The 27,609-nt window shown below is 41.7% G+C and overlaps 1 protein-coding gene across 1 annotated transcript; it reads left to right on the forward strand.

The window, feature by feature from the left end:
* Window positions 1–392: 392 nt before the first annotated feature.
* On the forward strand, window positions 393–27,609 carry LOC140139842 (retinol dehydrogenase 12-like). Its single transcript, XM_072161595.1, has 7 exons — window positions 393–601; window positions 14,120–14,262; window positions 15,061–15,229; window positions 17,041–17,157; window positions 18,649–18,819; window positions 21,601–21,762; window positions 23,745–27,609. Exons 1-7 carry the CDS (start codon window positions 547–549, stop codon window positions 23,876–23,878), a joined length of 951 nt encoding a protein of 316 aa, XP_072017696.1. The 5' UTR covers window positions 393–546; the 3' UTR covers window positions 23,879–27,609.

A 27,609-nucleotide genomic window follows, 5' to 3' on the forward strand; every position in this document is an offset into this window, starting at 1 on the left:
TGTCGATATTTTTGCCAAAACACCCATTCCCCCCCTGCCGTAAATAACGATCGGTCCCTTATGCAAATAAAGTCGATCTCTAATTCAAACAGCCAGCTTTTAGCCTGCGAAAAGGTCATTATAATATGTAGGCAGCCTATTGGTAGGCCTATACTATTTTAGTGTCTTTGGAAAATACCAGTTCATTGTAACTGCAGTTTTTGCCAAATTTTATATGTTTTTATTTTAAAAATATGCTCCACGCACACCCAAACTCACCATCCGCACAACCACTACCTGGGCACTGGCACCAATCTATCAGCGGCTCACACATCATACAGGCGCTAACCCTTAACCAATCATATCACTCTGCCTCTACACCCTGCTGATACTAGTCGGTACACTACAAGTTTGTGTAAGAGATATTGTTGTTACAAAACATTGCAGCTGAGACCAGGGCGTATTTGTTTTGAGTGCTTTTTGATCGCACAACTTCCCTTGTTTGTTGAATATTGCCTATGTAAATTCTGTGACAAACACGCAGAGTGACCAACGCCCATTTTAAGGATGGCTTCTGAAGAAGGACCACAAAAAGTATGCATTATTACAGGGTCTAATACAGGTAAGCTTACATCTCGTCATCAGCATTGTCAGATAGCACACGTTTTATACACCCATATCGTATGTGTGAGTTACGTCTTTTTGACAATTGGAAGATGGCTTCTGAAGAAGATGGTTTATATATAGGCCTACCGGCTCCATACATTCGATGTATGTACACATGTTTGAAGTTTATCATGTACGCACACCCATTCATTCATTCATTCAAAAGTATTTCGTGATCCTAGCATCCTCTATTTATGTCATTTTTCATTTAATAGATATGCACGAACAAAACCTATTCCCGAAATTTCAGTTGATTCCGATTTTGCGTTCATGAAGTTATGCATGATTATGTATGTATTACCATGCGCTGATTTAGAGGGGGGCACAGCCGCCCGTGCCCCCCTTTGGCGGATCTCAAAAATTTAAAAAAGAAAGGAAAGAGAGAGGGAACGAGGGAAAGAAAAGAGGAAAGAAAGAAAGGGAAAAAAGAAAAGAAAAGAAAAGAAAGAAAAATGCAAACGGAACGACGTAAAAAGAAAGAAAGAAATTCTTCGTGCCTACATGTATAGCCTAATAAATCTGTAGTGAGAATCATACACCGGGTGGCACTCCCCCCCCCCCCAAAAAAAAAATTAAATTGCACGTAATTAGTAGGCCCATCGCCAATAAAAGGATTAGGGATTAATCTAATGTGATAATCACAACCAGGCACATGTAGCTTCCACGAGTGTAGAGACAGAGAGAGAGAGCCCATCCAGACTCAGTGCACCTTAAGGGCACACAACTATGAATCAACTGGCGTAACTACCTCTTTCTCTCTTTTTGTCTTTTAAAAAAAAAAAAAAAAAGATCACTTTCCTCACAAGGAAGTGAGGATAACACTACTAAACAACTACTACTAACAACTGACTTGCAGAAACCAATCTAACAGCTTATGTGAATGAAGACACTGTTGGTTTAGAACACTCAAAATAGGCAATGTGCCAACAGTCAATAACATCAACAGTTCAAGAGTCTTTTTGTCTGCAATGACAAACTGACATTCAACATGAATGTAAAATGGTTCAAAGTTCAAAGAAGTAAACGTCAGTTCCAGAGTTTTCTTTTAGAATTCCAAATGACATCGTAAATCAGTTCAAAGCTCAATGAAGTGACCATATAGGAGGACACCGATGATGGATTAATGTCATAGTACACAGTGACCTGTCCATTTAGTTTAACACATAGTCTTTCAGGTGCTCAGGAAGTTTGTGAGGGGGCGCTGAACGCCTTTGTGTGAGCAATGGTGGCATGATCTCAGGGCCAACCATACTAGCTTGGGGGATACTTTCACTAACCTCACTGCTGTTACCGGTACATGGATTAGACTGTGCAACCAAACCGGAGGTATTGCTGGAGCTATGACCGCTATCGCGCAAGGGATCGCGAGGATCTGACTCAGAACTGGGGTGCGAGTGATTAGCATTCCTGGGCAGGGGGTCACAAGTAGCAGGTGTGGACAACTCGCCAGGTATGAAAGGAGGCTCTGGAGGGGTACATTCAGGGACCACTTCAACAAACTCGGAATCCTCGGTGGGTGGAGACGATTTGGGAAAGGGACGAGAATCCAGGTCAGGATAATACTGGACCTTAAAGCACTCAGATTTCTTGATACGATAAGAAGTATTCAAGCTGAGAACCCACAAATTTGGCGGATGTTGCACCATGGGCCTTCGATAGTAGTGACCAAGTAGCGATCTCTAGCATGAGATTTCTTGCGATCTGAGTAGAGGTAGACAAGATCACCAACCTCCAACTCTGCTGCTGGGGAGGCAGAGGCTAATGGGGCCTTTGAATGAGCACTGTGTGGGTGGTTGGCTTTTCGCAAGGCATGCTGGGCCTGAATCATTTGACAATCAGTGAAAGGAACCTGCTCATTGGTAAACTGGTCTCGCTGAAACCACATCTCACGGGCTGAAAGACCTCGGGATCTGATGCGAGTATTAAGGGCTGCAGTAGCAATGGCAAGTGATAATGCTGTAGCCGGACCACCTGTAGAATCTTGTCTGAGCAACTCATCTTCAAGCTCACGAATGGCTTTCTCAGCAACAGGATTCTTGTTATTATTTTTAATACGACCGATCTCAACCGATAGATGGTAACGTGTGAGAAGTTTGTCATTGGCGAGTCGAACAAACCCTGGTGCTGGGTCAGTACGAATGACTGCAGGGGGGCCATCAAGTGGACGAAGTTCAATGCACAATTGAATCAGGGCATCACGCAACGTGCCATGTTGTTCATTCTCGACAATGCAAGAAGCTGTGTAGGACGTTGAGGTTTCGCGCAGCACAAGGACAAGCTGGCGGCTACGCTTCAGGATATCAGCTGCAAAAGAAATGCCAACTGCATCGGGAGGGTCACTTGAGGACTGCTCGATCAATGCCTTAGGGGCATTGGACAGAGAAGCACACTGGTGACAAGTTGATGTCACTTGATCAATAGCCTTGTCCATATCAAGAGCATAAAAGTAACGCTGGGTCACCAAACTGAGCTGATGTTTGGATAGACCCTCCCTCGGGTCCGTGGAGAACGACTGGTAATGTAGATTACATAGCATTAAAAATCAACCCAATACACGGACCCTCCCAGTCTGTAGGCAATTTGACTTCCAGCTCCCACAAACTGCTGGAAGTTCACTTTTACGGATTTGGAGTCACGCAATCTTTCTATATACCACGTCCATGTTTTCACTACATTAACGTTTGTGTAAGCGACTAAACAACGATATTGTATCCGACCAATCAACGCAGCTTGGCAGCGCGGGGATATTTGAAAAGGCTTCCCTAGCTAAATAATGTGCAAACATTTGCAAACCGCACGCGATAATGTATGCAATATGGACAATAGGCCTAAGTCCGAGTCGAGTGGTTGCCTTTTATTATTGCGCTGTACCATGGGTCTATCAGACACGTGCCACTTGAGCTCAATACCTCTCAGTTGTTGACAAGTGTCCCATCCGATCTTAACGTCACATCCCGCGGCATAGCTTTGTGCTACCATATTTGAATTGAAACTGGGCGGGGCTTTCGTAATTGACATCGGAATCACCGTGCTTCGTTGAACGAATATTTGGAAGTGAGATCTCTAACAGATTGGACCAGTCTCGGAATCAGCGCTCAATGGACTTTCGCGTTCACTTATAATACTGAGTATATTTCTATATTGCTGCATGGTTGACTGTGGTGGGTGTAATTAGTGGCGTCGATTTGTGGATGAAGAGGAATGGGTTTTGGCATTGAAGAAAATAAGGGGGGAGTTGGCATTTTTTTCATAGGGCATTACGTAATTATTTATTGTTACATTATCCAGAGATGGAACCGAACCGAGACTGGGGGCCAGTCTAATGTTTGGAGGGATGGTCAAGTTGGATGTGCAGGGCAGTGAGAAGACCATTTAAGACCTGTCTGGGAACAACAATACAATCGCGAGTTGGGGACAATGGTTGATCACGACGAACAACAAGTAGGCCATCTCTAGCGATAGATGCAACCTGCAAATAGCGCTTCACATCTTTGACAGAAGTAGCTTTCTTTGAAGGGCGAGTGCCCTGAACTAGATGAGCATGTGTTCATCGCAGATCCGGGCATTCCTGCTGAATAGCATGCCAGGCTGCTTTGCTGGCAAAGGGGAGCTTAGCTTTCCCGGACAGAATGTCATGTGCGGAAACACGAAGGACAGTTGCTTCCTCTTCACGTTTGATAAAGGAGCATATTTGACAAGTGGGCTCAGTGCAGTTAGGGGCATTACGACTAGCAAAGTCTGAGGGGGTGTTAGCTGATCCTGCAAGATGACGAACAGATGCTTGGAAACGACTGACAGTGGAGAGGAATGTGGACACGCGAGGACTGGCTGAAAACTCACCCGGCAGAGCTTTTCATATGCCTGAACACAAGGTTTGCTGTCAGTGAGGATACATGTCTTGTGTTTGGACTGAATAACATAGGGACTGAAGTGCTTGGTGGAGGCAGAAATAGACAGCGCCTCAATTTAGAGGGTAACCATGTTGGCTGTCGATCACGCAATTTAGCACTGAAGAACCCGGCGAGGAAGAGTTTGTCATTGCGGGAAACATACAATGTCGACCCAATGCTATGTTTCTTCACGGATCCATCAGTAATGATCCAAAGCTGATCATTGGGATGGGGAAGTGTGACTGCCCTAGCGGAAGACAGTGCTGCTTGAGCCTTGTGAAAAGCAGTATGCAGACTATCAGACCATGTAAGCTCTTCAGTTGATTGGTGCCCTGCAATAGCATCATCTAATGGGGCTACCAGACTGGCACAATTCTGAATGACACGGGCCAGAACCTTGTATGCACCGATGAAGGACCGCATGCCACCAACTTTGCTTGGAGGCGAGCAGCTGGAAAGTGTGTGGCGATGCTATGGGGGCTAGCACAAAGGGTTCCATTTGACCAAATCCAACCCAGAATTACTGTCTTTTGGGGGCAAATGACTGTTTTGGAAGCAGAAAGACGTAACCCAGACTTAGACAAAGCTTGCAAAACTTGACGCCAATTCTCAACAAGTTCATCCACAGTATTACCACCACAGTACAAGTCATCAGCGAGTTTTGCTACGACACCTTTCTCTAAGAGGTCACCAAGGACACGACACATCAGTTCCTCAAGGGCTGTTTCAGAACCTGGCATACCCATGGCACACCGTGTATACACACGCACCCCACGAAAGGGAGTTGCAACACCACAGTATTTCATGGACTCATGGGATAAAGGGATTTGGTAGAAAGCACTAGTCAAGTCAGTGGCAATCAAATACTTCCATTTGGCAATTGAACGCAATGTTGAGTCCACATTGGGCATTAGAGAGGGTTGTGGCTTGCTATATCTACCGACATCAGCAAATGCAGTAACCAGACGAAAGCCTCCATTAGGCTTCTTGACAAGAAAGGACGGGTTAAGGTATTCGACACACACACCGACATCTTCAGGTCTAGCAAAGACGCCTGCTTTTTCAAGCTGATCAAACTTTGATTGCAACTCTTGGAGTTTATCCTGTGCATACAATGGGAGACGACCTTTGCGTTGGGGGGGTTGGACCGGTCCCATATTAACCACAGATTTGAAAGGGCCGACAGCACCATTGTAACCTGGGAAACTAGGGTCAAAAACCTCATCGTACTCATCGAGAAGACTGCGGAAGTTGGATTGCTCACAAGTGCCAAGTATACCATCTGGGTCAAGGGCAACAGCAGCTGAGTAGTTAACCGGTGAACTGGGCTTTGGGACATTGACTGATGCTGCTGCAGCAGTGTGTGATGGCTTAGAAGTTAGTAAAAATAAAAAAACAGTGTGTATCTGGCCAAGATGTTCATGCTTTCTGATGACAAGTGGCACACCAGTATTGTTGGGAATGCGAACCCTGCCTGCAATACTTGTGATTACATCAGGCTTGGGCCAGGCTTGTTTGGGCGGTAGGAACCTACCGAGCGGGGTATCAACACGGGGCGCAATGGCAAAAGTAGCATCTGATTCAACGATGTCTGCAGGGAGATTTACCTCAACGTATGAGCCTGGCCATATGGTAGTGTTTTGAGAAGGTCCACGAAGTATATGGGCACGACATTTAACAGTGTGCTGGGATTTGGGGCTCTTGTTGGCGCCATAAGTGATAATTGTACCATCTGTCAAGATGATTTGGTTCTTAGCAGGGCTTAATTGCGACATCATTGCATTTCATGAAGGGAATACCTGCAAGGATTTCTTCGTCAAGGTCTCTAACAACTAGACCTTTAAAGACAAAGGAGTGTCTGTCACGAGTAAAGGGGAGGGTGTTTCCCCAACTACCTTAAGAGGGGATGACCCATCAGCTTGACGGGCAGACTGCGAACTCTGATGAATGGGGCATCCTAATCGTTGGACAGTGTTTTCGCGAATGAGATTACCAGTGGATCCACTGTCAATGGTGATGCGGACCGCATGGTGCTTGTGGAATGCATCTACATAAGGAGACTGATCAACATGAATTCGCAGCGCTGTCTGAACATTGGGCTGCGCACTAAGGTCAGATTGGTCAACAAAGGCGCATGCTAAATCTGAGTCGCTGTCACAATCATCAAGGATGTTAAGCTGACGAGCGCCTTGGGCCAGGTATTTTCTGTCCTTTTCAGGGAGGTACGAGCACTCGCTTAAGAAATGCGCATGGTCATGCCGACCAGCTTGCTCACACAGAGGGCAGGATTTACCAAATGATTTCTTAGCTTTCAATTTAGGCATTGGTCTCACGCTGACTACTAGTGCGCATGCTGCGAGCAGCATCGTTTGAGCTCAGCTCATCCAGGAGCGAATCCAGAGCTTGAGAAATTTCGGCTTTGATAGAAGCCAAGGTGCGGATCTTAGCTCTGTACCGCCGTGCCGCTGCTTTACTAATCGGGGCAGATCAGGGTTTATAAGACGCAACCACGTTAACACTACAAAGTTTTCGAGTGTAGGCGTAATCTCCTTATCTTCATCGATGACTTGGTCATGGTGACTGATGCCGCCTCCTTCACGCATGAGGTTGTCTTCGGTGAATGCTACTAGACGCTGGTACAAGTCCTCTGGCCGTTCATCAGGGCCAAGGGTAATATTGTTGAACTCTAGGAAGTGGCCACCTGTTGTTTGGAAGCCAAAATGGAGACGGATGGCTTGCCATATCTTTTTCAGGCTGGTGCAGTTTTTGAGTATTGTATTTCGTGAGATAATTGGACAATAGTTGGCTATTTGTCCAAGCATAAGCTCAATGCAGCATTTTTCTGGACTGCTGTTTTCCTTTGGGCTTCCTGTATGTCCTCACCGTCGTTAGTGAGACCTCGAAGAGGGAAGTTTTTGACTTTTGCCCCATACCGCTCCTTCAACCAAGTAGGGAGAAAAGCTTGGGTCTAATGACAGTGTATACTGGAGGTTATGTTTCCAGCTTTCAAATGAGTTTATTGTTTCGTTCTTTGTTAGAGGCCATTGCTTGGCGCATACGATGTGTTGTGGCCATTGCTGATTGTTTTTACACTCGTGTATGTGAACCAGAATAAAAGCTAATATGCAGCCTTGCAGGCTTAAGCTTACTGTTTTAAGCTTACTGGTCGCTCACAGTCTTGTGAAAGATCACACAATTAGGGTTCAAGATGACCACCAATTTCGTCAGGAAGGTCAGCTGAGAGACTTCAGAGATGACTGGTTTCGAATCCAAGCTGTCACCACGCCAATAAAAGGATTAGGGATTAATCTAATGTGATAATCACAACCAGGCACATGTAGCTTCCACGAGTGTAGAGACAGAGAGAGAGAGCCCATCCAGACTCAGTGCACCTTAAGGGCACACAACTATGAATCAACTGGCGCATGCCAAAATAAGGTCTATCTGAAGTAGGCCCTAAATACTAGTATATAGGCCTGATTCTTTTAGGCAGTGCTTGTTGATTACTGCTGGCCCGTCTATGATGCAGGTCCCGTCACAGTATTAATACGGACTCCATGCTGACTTCGATCCACGCATGCTTTAAATTGCGAATCTCCGAGTCTTAGGCCTATAAAGTGTCAGTGTAACATTTTGCAAATTGAGCTCGGGCCTTGTTTTTTTTAAAGCAATGATATATTTTCGTAATATAGTGTAAAACTGATGCACCAAATGGCTTCAATTGGACCTTCATTTTGCACAAATTTCCAAATTTCGGAGGGGGAACATCAGACACCCCCTGCCTATATAAACTACCCGTTTTCGCTTCTGTATTTCACACCCAGCACTCTGAATTTATACAATAACAGTGAAAAAGGGTGGCTTCAATTGGCCTATCATTTCAAATTTAATATTTTCATGCGTTTTCAAACTCAAATTTTACACCATAATAGTGCCAAAATGGTCCACCAAATGGCTTCAATTAGGTCTTGATTTTGCAAAAGTTTCTCATTTCTGAGGGGGCACCCCTCAGACACCCCCTGTCGCGCAACGTTATGGGTACATATAGGCCTATAGCAATAATTTATACAAAATTTGGGTCAAAACTTGTCCACGAATGGCTTCAATTGGGCCGTCTTTTCGCAAATCTTAGGCTTTTTCAAACTAAAATTTTTGCACAATAATAGTGACAAATGGTCCACCAAATGGCTTCAATTGGGTCTTCATTTTCCAAAAGTTTCTCAATTCTGAGGGGGGCACATCCCCCTCAGACACCCCCCTGCGTCGCGCAAGCGCTTACATTTTATATTTTTCAGGAGTGCCCCCCCTTTCTCAAAATCCTGGATCCGCCCCTGTGTATTACACTCACTGCTCCATAGACAATGCGTTGTAATTTCGTTCTGGTGCACCAGAACGAAATTCAAATTTCACGATATCTTTGCTAAACGAATTAATCTGCAAGAAATATTTTGTACATAAAACATTATGTAGCCAGAGGTTTCCAGTGATGTAAAAATCTCAACTTTTTTTGAGAAAAGTGGGGGGATGAGGCTGTGGATCACGAAATGCCCTTTTAAGGGGCTGTGCAATAATTATGAGCCCTGGGGGGAGGGTAAAATTGTGGGGGGGCAAGACATTTTTGGCGAGCCGAAAGGGGGGCAAGCCATTTTTGGCGAGCCGAGGGGGGGAACAAGCGATTTTTGGCACACATTCATGGGGTGCCTTTTAAATAAAATGCTCTAAAAGGCTTATAGAAAACAGTACGGAAACGCTTAAATATGCAAAATTTCCTACAAATTTTGGCATGCACAAGGGGGGGCAAAGAATTGTTGGCAGGTCGAGAGGGGGGGCAAGCGATTTTTGGCGGGCGCATATGGAAAAGTAGTCTCTTTTGCTCTAATAAAAGGGGTCCCACAGTTAAGGGGGTACTACACCCCTCGATAAATTTGTGTCTATTTTTGCATTTTTCTCACAAACTAATAACACAGGGGTAACAAAAGTTATGTATATTATAGGGGCAAGGAATCCAATTACTACACTGGAATTTCAGTGACCCAAGACATGTGGTTTGTTATTTATGATAAGAAATAAGGTACCGCTAGCATGTACCTCGTTTCCTATCATATATACTGAACCGCTTGTCTTGAGTCACTGACATTTCAGTGTAGTAATTGGATTCCTTGCCCCAATAATATACATAATTTTTATTACCAGTGTGTTATTATTTTTTGAGAAAAATGCAAAAATAGTCACAAATTTACCACAGGGGTGTAGTACCCCCTTAAGCAATGGGAGAAAATTGTCTTTTTCACTTTCAACTTCAATTATTATAAAGGGAAAGTCTTTTATTTTTTGGCTCACTCTTAATTGTCTCATGTATATATTAAACTCTACTTTCCCCGATTTTCAAGGAAATCTGATGAAAGACCTCGTCGTACAGGAGCACTAAACACCGCAAGGTATTCCCAAAATCTCACTCAATTTACTGCAAAATACACTGACATACACCCCGTGTTATTAAAGTAGCGTGCTATAGACGGCCCTCACTTGATAATAGTCAGTCCGATTGACTTGGCTCACACGATATTTCCTAGAAATACTTTGCCAGATTCTACTCTCTAAAAAGGAATCCGATTGGTTACAAAATGCCGTCGTACAGTAGGAAAAACCATACCCTCTTCCGTACAGCCCTGCTTAGTGTGTTGTGTGGTAATGTATGCATTGTGCATTGACCTCGAACGCCTCTGAACACACAGCGTGCACACACTGGAGACGAGTATAATTTTTTCAAATAGGAAAACTTTTCCATATGGCCGAGAGGGGGGGCAAGCGATTTTTGGCGAGCCATTCGGAAATTTTACCCCCCGGGGGGGAAAATAATTATTGCACAGCCCCTAAAGGGACATATACAGAGATATGCCAACCCCACACAATTAAACCAGAGAACCCTTGATCGGGAAGTCTATCCTATAGACGAATCCAACGAGCCAAGTGATGGTCAGAATTCAGTCGGCCATTACTGAGTCCCGTCTGCACCAAACTGATGTTGTTTACTGCCCAATTGGGTGGATTAAATCCGCTTAAAAATCGATGTTGAATTGTATTGTGTTGTAAACTTTCATCATTCTTTTGTCTACGTGTAACACGGGTGATGGAATGCAGTTTAGCATCCCCGCCAAGGCCACATCATGTCACATTTTAGGTGGGATAGACCTAAGGGGGGACCCAGCTATGGCTGCCATTGAGGTGTTAGGAATGCGTGAAAATGGAATCGTCTATAGAGGATAGAGCTGCTCCCTGATACGAATCGTGACACCATGGCAGGTAGGCATGTTGCCCATGGGGTCGATGATAAAGTGAGGGGTGCATTAGCGAACTAAAAAATAGTACACAAAAGTAAGTTTGCATGTAAGTGTGATGCTTTAACATTAGTTAGGTTTGCCTTCTCCATAGAGTTGTACATTAAATCATTATACATGCAAAATCAAAAATGTGTACAACTCTATGGAGTAGGCAAACCTAATTGATGTGTTGAAGCCATCAAGACCCCAAGCCAATATCTCTCAGAAATGTTGTCCAAGAACATATCTTCAACATACCTGAAGTTGATGGTGGGGCAAATTGCCTGACATTGGTTTTCAGGGGGGTCAAAATGTAAAAAAAGTGGTTTTCCATGGGTAATATCTCAGCTAAATGTATTCTAATATGCTCAATATTGGATAAGACTAATGTGCTACCAAAGGGCTCTGACTGGCAAAAAAATTGACGCTAAAATTATTTTTACTTTTGGAGTTCTGACCCCCCCAAAGTTGGTCCTGGTTGGACGAAGTTGCATTTTGAGGGCCCTATATCTTTTAAAGTAAAGGAGTTACAAGTTTTCTGATAGCAGATTTGAATTCTACACCAAAAAGTACCCCAGGATACATACTTTTCAAAGTTTTAAAGGGTTCCTTTATACATTTATGGACCTCAAGCGTCGTCTTTCAAGCGTTGCGACACATTTTTACGCTGACCCCCTAAATTTCAAATTGATGCCACGGGAAAAGCGAAATGGAGTATGAAGCTCAAATTTTCAGGATTTTACTTTCTCATCAATATCCACCACCACACAGAAAAAGAAAAAAATTGAAGAGGTGCTGCGGTGCACATCCCTGGAGTTGACATGGAATGGGCCTACTGTAAAAGTGGAAATATTAGTCCTACAGTAATTTTTGGGCATTTATGGACCAATGTATTGAATCTTTGAATTTTTAAATTAAAAAAAAATAAACAATTTTAAAAAGTTCAAAATTTGGCCAAACACAAAAAATTAATTGTGCAAAAATTTCCATTTTACAGTATTCCCACACATCATTATTTTTGCAGTTTAAAGAGTACTACACCCTGGCCAATTTTGTGCCTATTTTTGCATTTTTCTCAAAAATTATAAGCGCATTGGTGACAAGTAAGATATGTATATTATAGGGGCAAGGACTACAAGTACTGCACTGACAATTCAACGACACAAGGCAAGTAGTTATTGATTTATTAATCAAATACTGGTTTTCCCTCATTTTTGACTGTAACTCCACAACTGTTGTCTGTGCTGAAATAAAATTTCCAGTGCAGTAGTTGTAGTCCTTGCCCTATAATATACATATCTTACTTGTCACCAATGCGCTATGATTTTTGAGAAAAATGCAAAAATAGGCACAAAATTGGACAGGGGTGTAGTACCCCCTTAAGAATATTTATCTACAGTAATAATGTAGATATTATTAGAAACATTTGTAGGATTGTAGATAAATAATTGGAACATTTTTGCTTGACAAATCTATTAAGCGAGTACTCACGACTTAAACTTTCGCCATCGGGGCTGATGGCTTGATCACAAGTGACTTGGTCCACTGCTTTTCCTGCAAAACGGCTTGTTTGTTCCTGGAAGTGATGATATTTGTGTTTTGAGCAGTGGATCGTTTATGTCGAGTGCTTTCAGCAGGAGAATCAGGGATGCAATCTACATTCTACATTTGTAAAAAGGGGGCCAAATAAGAGACACAATCTCAAAGATGGACATAACCTGTCATTTTTTTTTCATAATTTGTCCATATATCTGAAAATGAATATAGTTTTTTATTTCCCCGATTTTCAACCACTTTTAAATGACAAAAGATATTACACTTGGGCCAGCAAACTGGGGTCCTCGCCCCAGGATGGGGGCATTTAAACATAAAGCAAACATAAAGCGTGCTACCCATGCTCATTAATCAGCCCTCAAAACAGACCCTAAATCACTATGGACCACAATGGCCTCATCCCAATGGCATAGTTCAATAACCTCAATTAAACAATGATAGTGCAAAATCTGACCTCAAAGTTTCAGAATATTTTTCAAAGGTCATTCAATGAATGTGCAAATGTATTGGGATCATTCAATGAATGTGCAAATGTATTGGGGTTAAAGAACTTTGCCCTGATAGATGAGCATGTTGTGGATCCTAGTGAATGGTGTACGTGTAACTGTCAATATTTAATACTCTAAAATAGCCCCTCATTTTACCCCTAAATGGCATATTATCACCTTTAAAGGAGTATATCATGATCTTAGCATCCTCTTTATGACATTTTTCAGCAGATATCCACAAAAAAAACTTATTCCCAAAATTTCAGTTGATTCTGATTTTGGCATTTTCATGTTATTCATGATTGATTACGGTATGTGTATTCCATAGGTCAGTGTGTTGGATTACATTCTGGATTCATACACTCTAAGATAGCGCGAACCAATCAGAGCAATCGTTAGAAAAATCCAAACCATGCATTGATTGATATTGTGCACTCCGCGTACTACGCGCATTGCTTGCACACACGTTCGCGTCGCGTAGGTTTGATTCATTTTTGGGCGGGTTGATGCATTTATATTTGGTTCTATTTTCCAATATTTTGAGTGATAATTTTGTTATAAAAACAGTAAAAATCACATGTTTTTTTCCTTCTTGTGTATGAAATAGATTAATGAACGCGTAATACTTGTTGCTTAAGAAATTAGACAAAATAATTGCACTTGCGCTGATGTTGATGCGTCTTCGGGGCTCGTACATTAGACACTTCAGCATCAGCGTGTGCATTATTTTGTCTAATTTCACTCCCATCAAGTAATACCTATTAACCTATAAACATAATTCAAATTTGATGATATTTTTGTTAAACAAATTAATCTGCAATCAATATATTTTTGTACATTAACATTATAATGCAGCCAATGGTTTTCAGTGGTATAGAAATCTCAACTTTTTGAGAAAAGTGGGGTGATGAGGCTGTGGATCACGAAATGCCCTTTTGAATTATGATGGTAAAAAGACTGTTTTAACTCTAGACACCTTGCATTTCTCAGACCCGGAGTTTGTGAAGATTTTAATTTAAAGTCTTCAAAATAAAGCAATTATTCCAAAATACTTTGTTAGCAGAAAATGTAACCTTCAATTGTATTTTTTAGGTTGAAAAATGCATGAGATTTTAAGTGGGCACCTCCCCTGATAGGAAGGTTGGGGGTTGGGCACAAGCTATTTTTCAGCAATTTTGGTAACATTTATTTATTGCAGCCGACATATCTTTTGCTTCTATAGGTGTTGGATTTAATGCAGCAGTTAAGCTTGTACGAAATCATAACTTTGAGGTGATCTTGGCATGCAGAACCCCGGAGAAAGGAGAGGCTGCGGTTGAGTCTATTAAGCAGGAGTTGCCTAATGCTAAAGTGACATATATGCAGGTAGGTTGGTTGAAGCCTATGTACCGTACTGACGCGAGTAATAGTCCCACCTTCGAGTAAAGTCCCACCCCAAAATTTTCGAAAAATTTCAGAAATTAAAAAAAAAATCGCTTTGGAGTGTCCCTGGACCTAAAGCTAAATGTTAGGATCATTCATGGTTGATTTAAAAAAAATTGAATTTGTATGCATTTTGAAATCATTAATATAGTATGACATGAGTACAAATTTATTCAAAACACATAGGCCTACAATTTTTTTAAATCGACTATGAATGATCCTAGCATTTAGCTCTAGGTCCAGGGACACTCCAAAGCTGAAAAAATAAATAACTTAAAAAAAATTATAGTATAGTCCCACCCCCAATTTTGAAAAATGTTCACCCAAAACCGGGGTGGGACTGAACTTGAGTCATCAGTGATTAGTTGTTTGGTTATCAAAAATTTCCTTCACCCAATGGCATTTGGGGAGTTGCAGAGATTTGTGGATGTTACAATCTAAGTGCAGATAGGTTTGCAGCGGGTTTGGCTGCAACCAGCCTATGATGCGATCTGATTGGGATGATTCACCAGGCAGCAAAATTACAGCACTTTGAATCCTCTGGAAAAATATGGTATATAAATCCAAATTTTTATTTAGAGGACATAATGACAAAAGTGGCAGTATATCTAGATAATGAATGAATGAATTGATGATTGAATGAATGAATGAATTGTTGAATGAATGAAGAATGAATGAACTGAATGACTCTATCTGATACATATTTTAACCTGTTTCAGCTCTTTGCCTTTCTTATTTCAGTTAGACCTAGCATCATTGAAGTCAGTGAGGAAATTTGCAGATGACTTTCATGCTACAGGCAAACCATTACATGTCCTATGTGATAATGGTGGCTTTGGGAATTTCAATGATGACCAGGCTGCAAAAACTGAAGATGGATTTGAACTACACATGGGCACCAATCATTTAGGTAAGAGGGCCAGAGGGGAGGGGTAACATTAATTTAGGTATGAGGGCCAGAGGGGAGGGGTAACATTCATTTAGGTATGGTGTGTCAAAGGGGAGGGCACCAAGCATTGAGGTATATGATATGTGTTATCATGTGTCAGAGGAAAGAGGCACCAATCATTTAGGTATGTGTCTAAAGGGAGGGCACCAATGATTTAGGTATGATGTGCTAGAGTAGAGGCCCCAATCATCGATTTACAAGGTGCCAGAGGGGAAGGGCACCAATCATTTAGGTATGATGTGCCATGAAGGAGGGGCACCAATCATTTAGGTACAAGGTGCTAGAGGGTAAGGTACGATATATGTACCATAGGGGAGGGGTACCAATCAATGAGTTTTGAGGTACCAGAGGGGAAGGCACCAATTTTAGGTACAATGTTCCATAGTGGAGATGCACCAATCATTGAGGTATGTGGTGCCAGAGGAGAGGGGTACCAATCATTGAAGTATGAGGTGCCGGAGGGGAGGGCACCAATCATTTAGGTATGAGGTGCCAGAGGAGAGGGGCACCAATCATTGAGGTATGAGGTGCCAGAGGAGAGGAGCACCAATCATAGTGGTATCAGGTGTCAGAGGGGAGGGGCACATCATTTAGGTATGAGGTGCCAGAGGGAGGGCCACCAATTATTGAGTTATAAGGTGCCAGTGGGGAGGGGCACCAATCATTGAGGTTTGAGGTGCCAGGGGGGGGGGCAATCATGAGATGCCAGAGAGGAGGGGCACCAGTCATTGAGTTATAAGGTGCCAGAGCGGAGGGTTGCCAGTCATTGAGGTATGAGATGCCAGAGAGGAGGGGCACCAGTCATTGAGTTATAAGGTGCCAGAGCGGAGGGTTGCCAGTCATTGAATTATGAGGTGCCAGAGGGGAGTGACACCAATCATTGAGTTACAAGGTGCCAGAGGGAAGGGAGCGGAGGGGCACCAATCATTGAGGTATGAGGTGCCAGGGGGGAGGGTCACCAATCATTGAGGTATGAGGTGCCAGAGAGGAGGGTCAACAATCATTGCGGTATGAGGTGCTAGAGGAGAGGGGCTCCAATCATAGAGGTATATATTTGTTAAGTGCCAGAGGGGAGGGGCACCAATCATTGAGGTTTGAGGTGCCAAAGGGAGGGCCACCAATCAATGAGTTATAAGGTGACAGTGGGAAGGGGCACCAATCGTTGATGTTTGAGGTGCCAGGGGGGGGGGGGCACCAATCATGAGGTGCCAGAGAGGAGGGACACCAGTCATTGAGTTATAAGGTGCCAGAGGGGAGGGTACCAATCATTGAGTTATGAGGTGCCAGAGGGGAGGGACACCAATCAATGAGTTCAGAGGTGCCAGAGGGGAGGGGCGGAGGGCACCAATCAATCATTGAGGTATGTGGTGCCAGAGGGGAGGGTACCAATCCTTGAGTTACGAGGTACCAGAGGGGAGGGGCACCAATCATTGAGTTCAGAGGTGCCAAAGGGGAGGGAGCGGAGGGGCACATATCTTTGAGGTATGAGGTGCCTGAGGGGAGGGTCACCAGTCTTGAAGTTTGACTTATGTCTTACTTGTCACCAATGCGCTATAATTTTTGAGAAAAATGCAAAAATAGGCACAAAATTGGCCAGGGGTGTAGTACCCCCTTAAGCATAAAATATTCTTGTACGTGGACATTTTTGTATATTTTATGAGTGATGTAGATATGCAAAATTTTCAAGCACATAGCTTTTTGACTGAATGTTTCCGAGACCTTTAATTTTTATGTCCTAAAATGATCATTTCTCATGCGAATATTATTCACAGGTCATTTTCTGTTAACAATGCTGTTGTTGGACGATTTGAAGAAGACAGCAACAGAGACGGGAGAGGCGAGAATTGTTGTCACTGCATCACAATTACATGACCCCAACACAGGCATGGGTAAGATTATTTCATTATTACATGACCCCAAGACAAGGGACGAGGTAAGATTAAAGATATCATTGAATGACCACAAGACAGGACAAGGTACAATTATATCATCATTACATGACCCCAAGACAGGACGAGGTAAGATTATATCATTACATGACCCCCAAGACAGGACGAGGTAAGATTATATCATAACATGACCCCAAGACAGGACGAGGTAAGATTATATCATTACATGACCCCAAGACAGGACGAGGTATGATTATACCATCATTACATGACCCCAAGACAGGACGAGTTAAGATAATATCATTACATGACCCCCAAGACAGGACGGAGTAAGATATTGTCATTATATGACCCCCAAGACAGGACGAGGTAAGATTATATCATTACATGACCCCAAGACAGGACGAGGTAAGATTATATCATTACATGACCCCAAGACAGGACAAGGTAAGATTATATCATTACATGACCCCAAGACAGGACGAGGTATGATTATACCATCATTACATGACCCCAAGACAGGACGAGGTAAGATTATATCATTACATGACCCCAAGACAGGACGAGGTATGATTATATCATCATTACATGACCCCAAGACAGGACAGGGTAAGATCATATTATCATTACATGACCCCCAAGATAGGACGGGTAAGATTATATCATCATTACATGACCCCAAGACAGGACAGGAAAAAAAAGGAAAGTAAAAAAGATCCAAGGATTTTATCAAATGCAGTTTACAACTTTAAAAGTTGTATGGTAACTTTGGTAACTTAACACATAGAATGTCCTTGAATATGCTAGAAAATCTCTACCTACCGTATTGTTTGTAATAAACGCCTGGGGGCGTTGCATTTTTCCAAAAGGGTGCCGTTTATTGGAAGTGAATTGTCATTGAAAAAAGCTTAAAAATCAGGTTCAATTTCCCGATGGTGCTCCTATTAAAAGGAGGGATTCACGACTATACATGATGGCGGCTCCGGGGGCGGCTCCCACGGAAAATGATATTTTCGTGGGAAATACAACAAAATTACTCCTGTAAGTGCATGGAATTAGTGAAATTCTACCATAATTAGGCAATGAAATGGATGGGAGTTGAGTCATAACATGTTTTGTCCATTCAATATAGCGATCGTGACTGACATGACTGATGCAAGTTTTAAGCTTACCTACACGATATGGCATGGAAATGTTTGCATTTTTGTCAATTTTTCACAGAAAAATTGGAGGGGGGCGTTTATTAGAGGGGGAGCGTTTATTACAAACAATACGGTACCTACCTTAATTCTTTTTATGTTATGCCAATCAAGCAATTTCTTTAGGCCTAATAGAAGGACAATAAGGAAATGTGCATCTTCGTTTTTAGTACGAAAAACACTTAATATTATTTTGGGCCCAAATAGGGAAAAATTGCAAAATTGTGTGCAAAAATACTTATTATCTTATTATAGAGGGCAGTTTATTTGATTTCACTTTAATACATTTTAGGTAAAGCCAAACCGCCTACAATAGATTTTGACAACCTAATGATGGAGAAAGAAGGAACATACAATGGTGCATTTGCATATTCAAGCTCCAAACTTGCCAATGTTCTATTCACTAAAGAATTGGCACGGAGACTGGAAGGTACTGGAGTCACTGTCAACTGCTTATGCCCAGGTAAGAATAGTTGCTTGCCTTTTGCATCTCTTAAATTTTTACACACTGTCAACAGAACTAGGGTGGTAAGGTAGGGTGGCAGGGTATAAGTGGAGTGGTAGGGTGCTGGGGGTAGTGGGGTCAGGGTATGGTGTGGCAGGGTGCATGGTTAAGAGAGGTAGCAGTAGGGTGGTGGGATATGATCGTAGGGTATTGTGGTAGGCTCAGGGGATGGTGGGGTACTGTATAAGGGTATATGGGTGGTGGGGTAGGGTGTTTGAGGTAGAGTAGTGGTGTATGGTGGGGTTGGGTAGGGTGGTGGAGTAGGGCATGGTAGGAGTAGTAGAGTGGGGTAGGGTGGTCAGTGGAGTATGGTGATCAGCGTGATAGGGAAATTGGAGTAGAGGGTAGGGATAGGGTGGTAACTGGTGTCACTGGTGAGGCCACAGGGGACGACCAAAGGCATTAGCCGACGACAGATAGCATGCTATAGGCACCCCGACCACAGGCGAAATCTCGGTTAGTTCCAGGTGGTGGAGTATGGTGGTAGGGTAAGGGATAAGGGTGGGGTTATAAGGGTGGGGTAGGGTGATTAACTCATCAAATCAATACATAAACACCTTCGCACCTGTTTTCTCCCATAGAATAAGACTGAGGGTATAGTGGTTGTCATTAATCATGAAAGCAGGGGGGCACTTCAGTGCTGTACGGTGCGACCATTTTAGGCGCATTGGCGACTAGATTTTTTCTGATGCGACTAAACCTTCAATCCATGGGGCCAATGGCGACCAACTGTTAAAGCTTTTAATCGCCAGCAAATGCAAAACATATACATATGGATGATAATATAGGATAGGTCAAAAGTTTTGATTGTTTTTAAGCACTCAAGATGGCGTAAAAATAAAAAAAAATTAATTTGATGGAGCTTTTGGGAAACAAGAAGGATGACGATGAAACAATTAAATCAGGGAATCCAACAGCAGTTGATACTTTTAATGAACCTAGTAGAACCCGGAACTGGAAATGGAAGTAAGCCTAAAAAACTTAAAATTGTTTTTTTTACTTGGGAGCAAAATTTGGGCGCCTAAATTGATAAAGTTAGGAGCCACTGGCTCCTCAATCAGTTTTTGCACCGTACAGCACTGGGGCACTTCAATATGAAATGGCATTCGGTGAGAGCAAAATATAAAAAAATATGGGGTCATTGGGTGAGAACATGCCTTTTTTTTTAAATGGAACCTTTAGGTGAGAGCCGAAACAGCGCCACAGAAACCGCCAACATCAAATTTCTAGTTCTAAATGGCTTTAAATTTAACATTTTTTCAAAATAAGTAACAAAATCAGTGATAAATGAAAGTTGCTGTTCAAATTGAAAAATAAGGGTCTTTGGGTGACAGATCAAATGGAAAAATAGGGTGTCTTCGGGTGACAGAGCATGTGTTCGTAAAAAAATATGGAGTCTTTGGTTGACAGCAACGCTGAAAAAGGGGGTCTTAACAGTCCTACATATGCATCACCTCTACAGGTGGGAGTCACAGCCCCCCCCCCCCATCTGAAGCAGGTGGGCGATAAGAGCCCTTTTCTGATAAGACCTTAATTCCATATTCATGCTCTTTATTTAAACAATTACAAGAAAAACTAGACTTAGCTGTGGTCTAAGACCACGAACACAGCCGTGTGGTGACCCCTTAATCACCTTTGACCCCAAAATATATGAAAACCCCATAGACATTGGCTAATGTCAATGCACGTGTCCACGTGGCATCACTTTGCTATGCTTTTTGTGGCAGAAGGGCCATTTTGAAGGTATATCGTTTTATACCGGAAGTGACTCCTTACTGACCATTGACCCCAAATGTGTGTACACCATATAGACACTGTGTTATAACAATGCATGTGTGCAAGTAGCATCACTGTCCTACGTAATCTGTGGAAGAAGAAGCATTTTAAAGGTATTTTGTTTTATACCGGAAGTGACCCCTTAATGACGTTTGACCCCAAATAAAATAATACCACATATAAACTGGGTAACCACAATTCATGTGTGAATATACCGTTACTGTCCTATGTTTTTCTTAGCAAATAAAATTTTTTAAGGTTTTTCGTTTTATACCGGAAGTGACCCCTTAATGACCTTTGACCCCAAATCTGTGTACACCCCATAGACACTGGGTAATAACAATGCATGTGTGCAAGTGGCGTATCTGTCCTACAGAATCTGTGGAAGAAGATGCATTTTAAAGGTATTTCTTTTTATACCGGAAGTGACCCCTTAATGAGCTTTGACCCCAATTAAAAAAAATACCACATATACATTGGGTAACTGCAGATCATATGTGAACATACCGTTACTGCGCTATGTTTTACTTAGCTAATAAAAATTTGTGAAGGTTTTCCGTTTTATACCGGAAGTGACCCCTTAATGACCTTTGAACCCAAATCTGTGTACACCATATAGACACTGGTTAATAACAATGCATGTGTGCAAGTGGTGTCACTGTCGCACGTAATCTGTAGGAGAAGAATCATTTTAGTTGAAATCACGTTTTTGACCCCTATGACCCCTGCGTGACCTTTGACCCCACAAGTTTCATGTGACGTGTAGGGGCACGGTCAATGATCATTGTGACCAAGTTAGGTCAAAATCGATGTAAGCATGTGAGTGCTAGAGCAAATGTAATGGTTGACAGAAAGAAGAAAGAAAGAAAGAAAGAACCTGTAAGAAAAAGACACAGCCGTGGACGTTACGGCTGTGTAACAACACACTAATGCAGCATGTGTCTTTAATTTTCCACCTATCAGGGTTTATTCCAACGACAGATTTCTTGCGTCATGCATCAGGCTTCATGCGATTCCTCATGAATTATCCCTTGGGATTTATCTTTAGAATGAGAGGCATCACTAGCACCGTGGATGATGGAGGAGATAATACAGTACTCCTGGCATCGGATCCAAATTTGAAAGGTAGGTAATCATGCCAGTAGCGGGGGAATGAGAGGCATCACTAGCAACGTGGATGAAGGAAGGGATAACATAGTGCTTGTTGCATCAGATCCAAATATGAAAGGTGTGTAATCATGCCAGTAGCGAGGGGGGTGAGAGGCATCACTAGCACTGTGGATGAGGGGGGGGATAGCATAGTGCTCGTAGCATCAGATCCAAATTTGAAAGGTAGGTAATCATGCTAGTAGCGGGGGGATGAAAGGCATCACTAGCACTGTGGATGAAGGAGGGGATAACATAGTGCTTGTGGCATCAGATCCAAATATGAAAGGTGTGTAATCATGCCAGTAGCGAGGGGGGTGAGAGGCATCACTAGCACTGTGGATGAGGGAGGGGATAGCATTGTGCTTGTAGCATCAGATCCAAATTTGAAAGGTAGGTAATCATGCTAGTAGCGGGGGCAGGGTGAGAGGCATCACTAGCACTGTGGATGAGGGAGGGGATAGCATAGTGCTCGTAGCATCAGATCCAAATTTGAAAGGTAGGTAATCATGCTAGTAGCGGGGGGGATGAAAGGCATCACTAGCACTGTGGATGAAGGAGGGATAACATAGTGCTTGTGGCATCAGATCCAAATATGAAAGGTGTGTAATCATGCCAGTAGCGAGGGGGTGAGAGGCATCACTAGCACTGTGGATGAGGGAGGGATAGCATTGTGCTTGTAGCATCAGATCCAAATTTGAAAGGTAGGTAATCATGCTAGTAGCGGGGGGAGGGTGAGAGGCATCACTAGCACTGTGGATGAAGGAGGGGATAATATAGTGCTCATGGCATCGGATCCAAATTTGACAGGTTGGTCATCATGCCAGTAGTGGGGGGGGGATGAGAGGCATCACTAGCTCTGTGGATGAAGGAGGAGATAACATAGTGCTTGTGGCATCAGATCCAAATTTGAAAAGTAAAGTAATGAGGTCTGAAACAGTGGCTGAATCAGAGGAATCAGGGGAGAGAATAAAATGCATCACTAGCACTGTAGATGAGGGAGAAGATAACATAGTGCTCGTAACATCAGATCCAAATTTGAAAGGTAGGTAATCATGTTACTACGTAGCTCAACCAGAGGCAGCTTTAGAAATGCTAGGCATCTGTGTTTGTGTGTGTGGGGGGGTGTCCGACTGTCCGTGCATCCCTCACTAAACTTAAAATTTATCAATGCGATATCTATTGAACTAATCGAGTATGGGTGTCTATCTTTGCAGTATAGAATGTATCTCAGGTAGGCTGTGGTTGATCATGAGTTCAGTGGTGGCTCATGTGTCATAGGCCAAATGGGGTCAAATGGAGTTATAAACCTTCGGAGGTGGGTCATGTGTCAAAGTTCAAATAAGCAGTGCATAGCCAGCCCTAGTCATCATGGGCCGTAGGTACATCGCAGCTCAGCTGTATACAATGGTCCCGGTTCTGCGAAGTGCTTTCTGCCTTTTGGCCCATTTCAATCCTAAATTAGCCTAATTTAGGTCTAATTTTAATGCTCAAAAGCATTAATATTGCAAAAAGATATCCCGATATTAAAATTGGGCGGAACTAATGCTCATGGGCAATTTTTTTTCTTCTAGCTCCCCTGACAAAAAGTCCAGCACACCACTTGCAACAAGGATGCAAACACCAAGTGTTCAGTCTTCACTATTACAAGCATAACACAAATAACATGCCAGGGGCGGATTTAGGGGCGCAGCAGCGCACGCCCTCTATTTTTTAACTAGCAAAGGCGCGCGGTAACTTAAAAATACAAAAATTGTAAGAACAAATTCGGCCATGAACAGCAAACAATGGGCCAAAACCGTCGAGTTTTCGATCGGGTAACCCCTTTAACACATTTTTGTCGTAAATGCCGACCAAAAGGCGCCTTTATCAAAAATTCCTGGATCCGACCCTGCATGCTTGAGACAATGGAAGATTCAGTCTACAACACAACCTAACCATTTTGTTTGTTTTGTTTCCAGGAACTACAGGTAAATATTTTCGCTTTCTAAAGGAGACCGAGAGCTCTGAAGAGTCACGTAATGAAGAGGTCGCCAAGAGATTCTGGGATGTCAGTGCTGACTTGGTTGGATATGAAGATGCTAAGAATTTATGAAAATGTAATTTTCCTTTCCAGTGAAAATACTGCAAGATGATTTGTAGCTATTAGGCTATATTAATTAAATTGTTTGTCTCAAAGCTCCCGCATGCATTAATAGAATTGTGCGTTATGCTCAATGAAAAAGTCATATTTCAATTTTTTCATTTTTCCCCCAAGAAAATAACCAAACCTGTATAAAGATCGACATTGTATCATCATCGTATTCACATTCTCTTTTGAATGGTTGTACCCGTGCGTCACAGCCGAGAAACTGGAATGTCTGAGTGTTGCCATTAAATCTGCTGAGCTTTATGAGACTGACAAGTACAAAACAGTCACCATAATACTATAGGCCTACTCGTCATAAAATTTTATATTTAAAAAAAGAATAAAAACACATTCTGCATATGGTCTTCAAAGATTGAAGAGCTTTGAGACAAACAATTAAATTAATGTTCATAAAAGTTCATCTGTGACTGTGTTGTGGTATAAATCATGATTTTGATGTAAACTTTTGAACCAAACACAAAGAAATAATTCCTACCTCGGAATTAAATCAAAATCACAATTAAATTAATATAGCCTTATTACTAGTATTGAAAATGCAGGGTAGCTATATTTTTTAATTAACATAGCTGTAATTTATTTTACTTATTCAGAGAACTATCCTATATTACCGTACTGACTCGAGTATAGTCCCACCCCATTTTTGGGTGAACTTTTTTCAAAATTGGGGGTGGGTCTACATGTATACTCGAATTTCAAAAAAAAAAAAAAAATTTATTTCTGAAATTTTTCAAAAATTTGTGGGTGGGACTTTACTTGAAGGTGGGACTATACTCGCATCAGTACAGTACATACGTATATAAGACATACATTTCTAAAAACCAAAGATAATGTGGTGATATATGTAAATATTGAATGTTTTACATATCTGACACGAATATCGTCTCAGTACACATCGTCCCAGTTCTGGTAAAACCTTGTAACTCCAACAGCTACCATGTGTTAAATATGTACAATACAATTTGCAGGGCATAGATTTCATTTTGGTTTGTGAGAATCTAAATCCATCATAGTCACTGCACTTACTGTATGATACAATGAGAGAAGTTGATTTTCGCAACCGAATCTGACGAGAATCGATTCTGTGATTCTCTTTGAAATCTATGCCCTGAAAATATATTGTATTGTATATATTTACCTACCTACCTACCAGTCAGCTTCATGCAATTCTGCACATGCTGCCTGGCTCAAGAGATGCTTCCAAGTCCTACGGTCCAGAGCTGTGAGTGTCCAGCACTCAGCGGCATAAAGGAGTGTGGAGAGTACACAAGCATTGTAAAACTTCAGCTTGGTCTCCATGTTGATGTTATGGTCCTTCCACACCTTGCCCAGCTCTCTGAAGGCTCCTGTGGCTCTACCAATTCTGTTGTTCAGTTCTTTGACATTAGACCCGTCAGCACTGCAGACATATTTAACATTGTACATATTTAACACACATATTTAAAGGGGCATTTTGTGGTACAGCCTCATCCCCCCACTTTTCCCAAAAAAAGTTTAGATTTTTACACCACTGGATACCTCTGGCTACATAATGTTTATGTACCAAATATTTCTTGCCGATTAATTAGTTTAGCAAAAATATCGCCAAATTTGAATTTCGTTCTGGTGCACCAGAACGAAATTACAACACATTGTCTATGGAGCAGTGTAATACACATAATCATGCATAACTCGCATAAGCATAAAATCGGAATCAACTGAAATTTTGGAAATAAGCTTTTTTCGTGGATATCTACTGAAAAATGTCATAAAAAGAGGATGCTAGGATCACGAAATCCTCCTTTAACATTGCACATATTTAACACATATATTTAACACACAGCAACTATTGGAGTTCAGAGGTTTTGCCAGAACAGTGACGATATGTGACCATCCTCCACAACTGAGCCCGGATGTCGCCAGTGCCACTATTGAGATATGCTCCATTGAACTTAACAATAAACAATAGGAAACAAAGGATTTATTGACTGTTTGATTGATTTTTCACTACTTAAATGTCAAGTACTATAGACATTATATACATCATTTTAAAGCTAATTTCAAGCAGAATATTTTGGTTGAATATCTCAAAAATGATGATTGGCAACTTTGTGCTTGATGGTCACATATAAGTTTTTCACCAATTTTGAGGAATTATTTTATGCACCAAATTAACCCTATTCCATTCATACTATAAAAATATAATATCCGTGTAGTAACAAGCTTTTAAAGAAGGGCTGCACTGCTATAGCTTGATCAGCTCGTAATCGACGGGATTGTTAAGCTTTTAACACTACACCAAAGAGTAAACCCAGAGTGGTCGATATAGTTGACCTGTCTGGTCTATATTATAAGTAGACAAAGTATATAGGACTTGAATTAATAATTTGTGATACTTCTGGCGAGTTGTAACATGACAATTCTCAAAATAAAATATATTAACCAATTATGAGCTAATCAAACTATACCAGTCTCATCTCATTGGAAAGAGTGAAGACTAACCCTTAAAATCAAAGTATATATTTTTATACTAATAATTATTATGATTTCATATCATTCCATTTATGCAAGAACTTGTATTATCACACTTTAAATATATTTCTAATGCAAGGAATTTTACTACTTTTTATGAATTTCATGTGCATAATTTGACCATAAATGCTGCCAAAAATGGATTATGTTATGGTCAATGTCAGCCTTATTTCATGTTTTAAAAGCACATAAATTGATATGAAATGTTGACATGTAGTGTAGCTGTTTTAACTCCCTGAGCACTACCTGCCGATCTAACATTGCCTCTGATTGGTCAATTACGTGATATCTTCCCTTTAATCACCAATCAGAATGGAGCTTTGCAAATAATTCAGCCCAATTTTTTGCGTAGTGAAATTATTCTAACAATGTTGCTGATTGGTCCAATTGATAATGAACACTTCTTTTTGGCCAATCGGCAGGTAAGTTCTCATGGGGTAAAAAGATGTCATCTTTGTACTTAAAGAGTAGAAATAGGTAACTAAAATTTTATGGGGAAACTCAGAGGCATATCATCTCAGTCCATCTTCTATATCTATTATACTCATGCTTCCTATATGGCTTTATGGTCATGCCTGGACTCAGTGGCTCCATATGATTTTAAACGTGGGGGGGGGGGGGCTGACAAAATGAAATTATGTTGATGACCTTTTCTGAGGGGTGCCTGGGGTTTCCCCCTCAGAGTTTGAAAAGTTGGCAAATATAGGTCAAAAAATAATTTTCTGGTATCTTATCACAGTTTTTTACTTCACCTGGAATCGAATTATTGGGGCTGAAGGGTATCTGAGCCACACTCAAATCGTTGGGGCTGTGCCCCCACTAGCCCCTCCCTTGTTCTGGAGCCTATGCGACTTATTGCAAGTCTATAGTTTCACCTCTATCACAACATTTAAAGCATCATAAATAATTTATTTATATCAATTAGCCTTTTTGAAGTATGGCGTACACAAAAGGAGGGCAGTCTTCAATCTAGGTAAAACCGGCAAATTCAAAAGACTTTACCCACTTTGTGCAGCGCCATCCTGTTGTGTCCGCCATATCTCGAAAAGGCTAATTCTTTATATGGTCAGTCAGTTCTTACAGGGTCAGAAGATGGTTAAGTCCAGCATTATTTATAAAATGCAGTGTATATGTGTGTAATTTCAAGAAATAAACTTGTGTAACATTAA

Source organism: Amphiura filiformis, chromosome 18 (genome assembly GCF_039555335.1).
Source record: "Amphiura filiformis chromosome 18, Afil_fr2py, whole genome shotgun sequence".
Classification (NCBI taxonomy): Eukaryota; Metazoa; Echinodermata; class Ophiuroidea; order Amphilepidida; family Amphiuridae; genus Amphiura; species Amphiura filiformis.

Bases quoted from the DNA above. Each gene is read 5' to 3' on its own strand.
- LOC140139842 (XM_072161595.1), top strand. From the start codon at position 547: ATGGCTTCTGAAGAAGGACCACAAAAAGTATGCATTATTACAGGGTCT. The intron at 602-14,119 runs GTAAGCTTACAT...TTGCTTCTATAG, and splicing joins TATTACAGGGTCTAATACAG to GTGTTGGATTTAATGCAGCA. The intron at 17,158-18,648 runs GTAAGATTATTT...AATACATTTTAG, and splicing joins TGACCCCAACACAGGCATGG to GTAAAGCCAAACCGCCTACA.